Below are 6,668 nucleotides of genomic sequence, written 5' to 3' on the forward strand. Positions count from 1 at the left end.
TGAGGAGGGAATCCCAACCTCAAGGAGAACATTCCAGACCTCGAGGAGAACATCCCAACCCCGAGCAGGGGCTTCCCAAACCCCAAGGAGGGACAGCCAGACCTCAAGGAGGACATCTGAGATCCGAGGAGAGCGTTCCAGACCTCAGGGAGGACATCTCAGCTCCAAGGAGGACATCTCAATTCCAAGGAGAACGTTCCAGACCTCGAGGAGGACATCTCAATTCCAAGGAGGACATCTCAGCTCCCAGGAGAGCTTCCAGACCTCAAGGAGAATATCTCAGCTCCAAGGAGAGCATTCCAGACCTCAAGAAGGACATCTCTATTCCAAGGAGGACATCTGAGATCCGAGGAGAGCGTTCCAGACCTCAAGGAGGACATCTCAGCTCCAAGGAGGACATCCCAGCGCCAAGGAGAGCATTCCAGACCTCAAGGAGAGCATCCCAGCCCTCCAGCTGGGAAGGAGGGGGCTGGGAGGCAGCTGATCCACCAGGATCCCGGTGTTCCTGCTCTCCTCCCACGAGGCATTCCCAGAGTTTGTCCTTTGGGTCTGGTTTTGGCCGGACAGGAGGAGAAGCCCAGCGGACGCCGAGGGGAGGCCAGCGCCCCTTTCCCTGTCCCCTCTTGCTTTGGCAATGGTCACAGGCTACATGCTCCCGGGAAAACCCAAAAAAAAAATAATAATTAGGGAAAAAAAGGTTTTAAAAAGGCAGGGAAATGGCCACCAAAAGTGCTGGGAAAGCGACCAAGGGGATGAGACTGGCAGATGTTCCCGGTCCATCCGGAGTTCTCTTGGGTATTGCAGTGAGTGTGTTGTTAGCACGTGGCAAAGCTACATAAGAGAAGATGCTACATTCCTTGGAAAACAAAAATAGTGCTGAGTTGGATCTGTTCTGAGTTCGGTGGGGTTTTCCCCTTGGAAAGCCACCTTTTCCTGGGAGGCAGGGAAAGGGAGTGGCAGGAAAAAGGAACCTCGTCCTCAGCTGGACTGGGCTGCTCCCAGCAGGGTTGGGAGGGAACTGGGAGCTGCCAGGACGAGGTCTGGGAACAGTCTGGGGTCGTTGGCAGTCGCAGCCCTCGGGGGGGAATTTTCACCTCTCCTTCCCCCCTGCCTCACACCTGGTCCTCGCTCCCTCTCCCTTCCCAGGGAGGGCAGATTTTTTTGTGGGGGAAGGAGATTGAAAATTAAAAAAAAAAGGAAAAAAAAAAAAAAAAAGGATATTTACAGCTCTCCACGACCAGTTCGGCAAGGTCTCCTTGGATGTCTCCTTCCCAATCCCAGCCCCTACGGGCAGGAGGGGCTGGTGGAGCTCTCCAGGGAGGACTGGGAGAGGCGGCGGGTCAGGGGTCCGATGCTGGAGTCGGCCAGGGAGGAGGTTGGGAAGAGTTTGTACCAGCCCGAGACGGCGCTGGAGAGATCCAGCTCCTCCAGGATGATCTGGGCCATCCCCATGAAGCACTTGTGGTCCATGCGCCCGTAATCGCCCCAGACGATCACCTGTGGGCAGGGAAGGGGTGATGGAGCTGGGAGTTCTGGGGAAATCCTGCCCAGGTGGAACAACCCTGCTTGAGGAGGTCTGAGGGATGGCAGGAAGGGCTCTGGGGATCCCTGGCCTTGCTGCTCTCACCCTGTGAGGCTGGGGAGCTCCTGGGACTGGGCATTCCAGATCCCAAAGAGGGCATCCCAACCTCGAGGAGACCACCCCAGCCCTGGGGAGAGCATCCCAAACTTGAGGAAATAATCCCAACCCCGAGGAGAGTACCCCAACCCCAAGCAGGGCATTCCAGACCTCCAGGAAAACAGGAGCTTGGACCTCAAGGAGAACATCCCAACCTCAAGGAGAACATCCCAACCTCAAGGAAATCATTCCAGACCTCAAGGAGAACATCCCAACCCCAAGGAGAACATCCCAACCCTAAGCAAGGCATTCCAGACTTTGAGGAGAAGATCCCAGACCTCGAGGAGAACATCCCAACCCCAGTCAGGGCATTCCAGACCCCAAGGAGAGCACCAGACCTCTAGGAGAACATCCCAACCCCAAGGAGAACATCCCAACCTCAAGGAAATCATTCCAGACCTCAAGGAGATCATTCCAGACCTCAAGGAGAACACCCCAGACCTCGAGGAGAACATCCCAACCCTAAGCAAGGCATTCCAGACCTCGAGGAGAACACCCCAGACCTCGAGGAGAACATCCCAACCCCAGCCAGGGCATTCCAGACCCCAAGGAGGGCACCAGACCTCAAGGAGAACATCCCAACCCCAAGGAGAACATCCCAGCTCCAAGGAGGGCATTGCAGCCCCCAGGGCTGTCCCACCCCTGGCAGTGTCCAAGGAAAGGCTGGATGGGGCTCAGAGCCACCTGGGACAGGGGAAGGTGTCCCTGCCCACCTGCAGGACTTTGCCCTGGGGACTCTCCTCGAAGAGCAGGGGCTGCTGGTACGAGGGGTCGCAGGTTTTCTTCACCACCTTGGTCTTCTTCTTGGCCAGGCAGACGCCGTTCTCCAGCAGGTAAACCTTCACATAGGTGGCTGCCGTGGGAAACAGGGACAGCCAGGGACGTGGAGCAGGATCCTGGGGTGATCCCAGCACGGCACCCAAACCCCCCTCCACAGGCACCTACCAGGGATGCACTTGGAGCCCATCTTTGGGATGAGTCCCCTGGCCTGGATCACGTCCACCTCCAGCTGCCCGTTGCGGTCAGCCATGCCCACGTGGACATCTCCTGCAAGGGGGACACGCCTGATGGTCACCTCCCCCTGGGGACAGCCACAGCCCCGTGTCCTCGTCACCAGGGGGAACTGGGCACCCCCATCCTCACACCCAGAGTTGGGAATTCGTTGGGAATTAGGGGCTCAGTGGATGGGAAGGAGCTCCATCAGCTCCATCCCTGTCACTGGGATTTTATCCTTCATGATGGGAATAGGGCTGGGATTTACCCAGGCCGGGTGATCCCCAGGAAAAGGAGAGGCTGGGACAGGATGGATCAGGGGGCCAGGAACTCTGAGGGGTCCAACCACACCTCTCCCTTTCCCTTTCCATTCCCCTTTCCCTTTCCCCTTTCCCCTTTCCCCTTTCCCCTTTCCCCTTTCCCCTTTCCCCTTTCCCCTTTCCCCTTTCCCTTTCCCTTTCCCTTTCCCCTTTCCCTTTCCCTTTTCCTTTTCCCTGAACTTCCCTTCATCGATTTATTCAGGACCAGCTCTCAGTACCACTGGGACAGGGGGGACAGGACAGGGGACACCGGGCAGCTCTTCCCATTCCCAGCATCTCCATCCCCGGCAGGATCAGGGGCCACCTCGGGGTGTGTCCCCAGCTGGGGACACGCTGCTGCTGGCTGGGAATTCAGACTTAGGGTGCAACTTTTGATCCCCATTTGGGATTTCAAAGGGAAAAGAAGGACAGAATGTGAGGGTCTGGCTCCAGGATGCTCGGAAAGGAAGCCCAGGGAAGAGGAAGCCTCGGGAAAAAGCAGAGCCGCGGCTTCTCAGGGATGCCCTGCCCTGAGCGCTGCTCCCCTGCGTAGGGCAGAGCATTCCCAAACACCCCGGCATGTGCTGGGATGGAGCCCTGGGAAGAAACACGCGGCCCTTCCCTCCCTTCCCTCCCTCCGGAGCCTCCCCGGGCGCTGCCCCTCTCACCCATCGGGGGGGTTGCCAGGGTCTGCCGCCCCACCAGCTGCCCCGGCCCCAGCCCGTCGAGGAAATCGCTGAACTGGCTCTCGGCTCCCAGCCGCGTGGTGGGGAAGATGAACCTGCAAAGGATTTTTATGGAGCATCCCTCTGCCGGGAGGGGTCCCGGCGCCCTCCCCGCTCCCTGCCCCGTTCCTTACGTGCCGTCGGAGCTGTTGCTGTTGGTGCTGCCGTCCGTGGACTCCCGGCTGCCCTGCCGGGTCACCCTGGTCCTCATCTCCACGGCGATGCCGGTCTCGGTGCTCCTGCGGATGGTGCTGCGCAGCTTTTTGGGCCCCCCCTCTGGAATTGGAGACGGGATCAGCTCCAGCTCCTGCCCCCAGCCCTTCCCTGCCTTCCTGCCTTCCTGTTTTCCATTATTCCAGGGAGTTCTGCGCCGTTCCCTGGGTGAATTCCCACGGGATCCTGCACGGACACACCCCGGCGCGGCAGGACAGGAGAGCCGGGGGCTGGCTCCGTGTCCCCACGTCCCCGTGTCCCCATTCCATCTGCCACAGCCTCGCTCTGTCCCAATGTCACCGTGGCTTTGCGTGGCTGAGAGTCCCCTCTGCAACTGAGACCTGCCCCACTCACCCCACAAGCGCTGGCACCGTCCATTGGCCCCCAAAGTCCCTGTGCCAGAGGGGACAGGAACACACAGTGCCACAGCCCCAGTGCTCCTGATGTCCCCTTTCTCCACCCTCCCTGTGCCCCTGTCCCTCTGCCAGAGGGGACAGCAACCTGCAGGTGTGGGCACAACCCCAAAGCCTCCTCGTGTCCCCTTGGCCTCCAAAACCCCCCTGTCCCCGTGCCAGAGGGGACAGGAACACACAGTGCCACAACCCCAGTGCTCCTGATGTCCCCTTTCTCCACCTGCCCTGTGCCCCTGTCCCCATACCAGAGGGGACAGCAATCCACGGTGTCAGAGCCTCCTGATGTCCCCTTTCTCCACTCCCTTGTCCTCCAAAATCCTTGTCCCCATGCTGGAGGGGACAACCTGCAATGCCACAGCACCAATGCTACCTGATGTCCCTTTTCTCCATCCCCTGGGCTTCCAAAATCCCCATGTCCCCATGCCAGAGGGGACAACAACCCACAGGTGTGGGCACAACCCCAAAGCTGCCTCTGTCTCCTCGGCCTCCAAAACCACTGTGCCCCTGTCCCCATGCCAGAGGGGACAATCTGCAGTGCCACAGGTGTGGGCACAGCCCCAACACCTCCTGATGTCCCCTTGGCATCCAGAACCCCCCTGTGCCCCTGTCCCCGTGCCAGAGGGGACAGGAACCTGCAGTGCCACAGGTGTGGGCACAGCCCCAACACCCCCTGATGTCCCCTTTCCTCCACCCCCCTCCCCGCCACGTGTCCCCGGCGGTGGCAGATGGCAGCAGGAGGAGGAGGAGGGTGGCACGAGCGGCCAGCCCTGGCACTGTCCCCGGGCCCTGCTGTGTCACCATGTGTGAGTGGTGGCATCGCCAGCTTTGTCCTGCTCGTTAGGGCTGTCCCCACACAAGGGTTTGCCCGGTCCTGGCAGCTCCCTGGGACAGCTTTAAAATGTAGGGAAATGGGAACTGGGGAGTGATTGAAGCTGTTAGAATTATATCGTGTATATAATTATAAATCATATTATAATATATGCATTATATATTATATTATAGATATTTATATAATGCATATATACAATTTTTATATATAAAATATTATATAATATATAAAATATTATATAATATATAAAATATTATATAATATGCCTTATTATAATATAAGGCATTCAAGCACCATTTTTGGGTGTAGTTTTTTGGGTGGCATTTTCAGGCACCATTTTTAGACGCCTCCATCACACGTGGGCAACCAAATCATGCCTGGTGGCCACCTCAAACCCCAAGAGGGGCATCAGGGCGGCCTCTCACCCATCTGGTTGAGCTGCAGGGTCAGTTTTTGTTGGGTGCCCTTTTTGGTGCCATTTTTAGGTGCCATTTTTTGGTGCCATTTTTTGGGTGTCATTTTTAGGCGCCATTTCTAGACGCTTCCATCACACGTGGGCAACCAAAGCATGTCTGGTGGCCACCTCACACCCCAAGAGGGGAATCAGGGCAGCCTCTCACCCGTCTGGTTGAGCTGCAGGGTCATTTTTTGTTAGGTGCCATTTTTAGGTGCCATTTTTGGGTGTAGTTTTTTAGGTGTCATTTTCAGGCGCCATTTTTAGGCGTCTCCATCACACGTGGGCAACCAAAGCATGCCTAGTGGCCACCTCACACCCCAAGAAGGGAATCAGGGCAGCCTCTCACCCGTCTGGTTGAGCTGCAGGGTCAGTTTTTGTTAGGTGCCATTTTTGGGTGCCATTTTTGGGTGTCATTTTTTGGGTGCCATCTTCAGGCACCATTTTTAGACGCCTCCATCACACGTGGGCAACCAAAGCATGCCTGGTGGCCACCTCAAACCCCAAGAGGGGGATCAGGGCAACCTCTCACCTGTCTGGTTGAGCTGCAGGGTGCTCTTGCTCCACTGGGACAGCCCCACGATGGCCACCATCTTGGCACCCAGGCTGGAGCGTCGCTTCTTGCTGGCGGTGACGGTGACGGAGACGGAGTCGGCGCTGCCGCGCGCGCTCTTCTCCAGGCTGTACATCTCGCCGCTGATGCTGGAGCTGCGCACCACATTCCTGGCAGATGAGGAGCTGGCATCCCCGTTGAACATGGTCAGCGCGCCCGCCGGCACCGGCGCCGGCTCTGCTGCCCGGGATCAGCTGCGGGGAAAAGTTGGGGACGGGGTTGTGGCAGCGGTTGTGGCGCCGTCCCCGCAGGGATGGGTGGTGCCATGGAAGTGTTGGCAAATCCAGGAAATTCAGGTGGCACGACCCGCTGAGGGCTGGAAGTCAGGGAGAGGTTACTCCCACTGGCAGCTCCCCAGGGAATGGGAACATTCTCGAGGCTGTGTTTGGACACCGCTCCCAGGGATGCCCAGGGTGGGTTTTGGGGTGTCTGTGCAGGGCCAGGGGTTGGA

The 6,668-nt window shown here is 58.1% G+C and overlaps 1 protein-coding gene across 1 annotated transcript; it reads right to left on the reverse strand.

Moving 5' to 3' along the window:
* Positions 1-1,284: 1,284 nt before the first annotated feature.
* On the reverse strand, positions 1,285-6,362 carry RIMS3 (regulating synaptic membrane exocytosis 3; the record flags this gene model as incomplete). The annotated part of the gene is made up of 6 exons (XM_084222880.1): positions 1,285-1,497; positions 2,392-2,531; positions 2,624-2,725; positions 3,639-3,751; positions 3,830-3,971; positions 6,137-6,362. The coding sequence occupies 6 exons, from the start codon at positions 6,360-6,362 to the stop codon at positions 1,285-1,287; spliced, it is 936 nt and encodes a 311-aa protein (XP_084079006.1).
* Positions 6,363-6,668: the final 306 nt, after the last annotated feature.

The sequence above is a fragment of the Fringilla coelebs genome (assembly GCF_963513975.1).
Source record: "Fringilla coelebs genome assembly, chromosome: 28".
Lineage (NCBI taxonomy): Eukaryota > Metazoa > Chordata > Aves > Passeriformes > Fringillidae > Fringilla > Fringilla coelebs.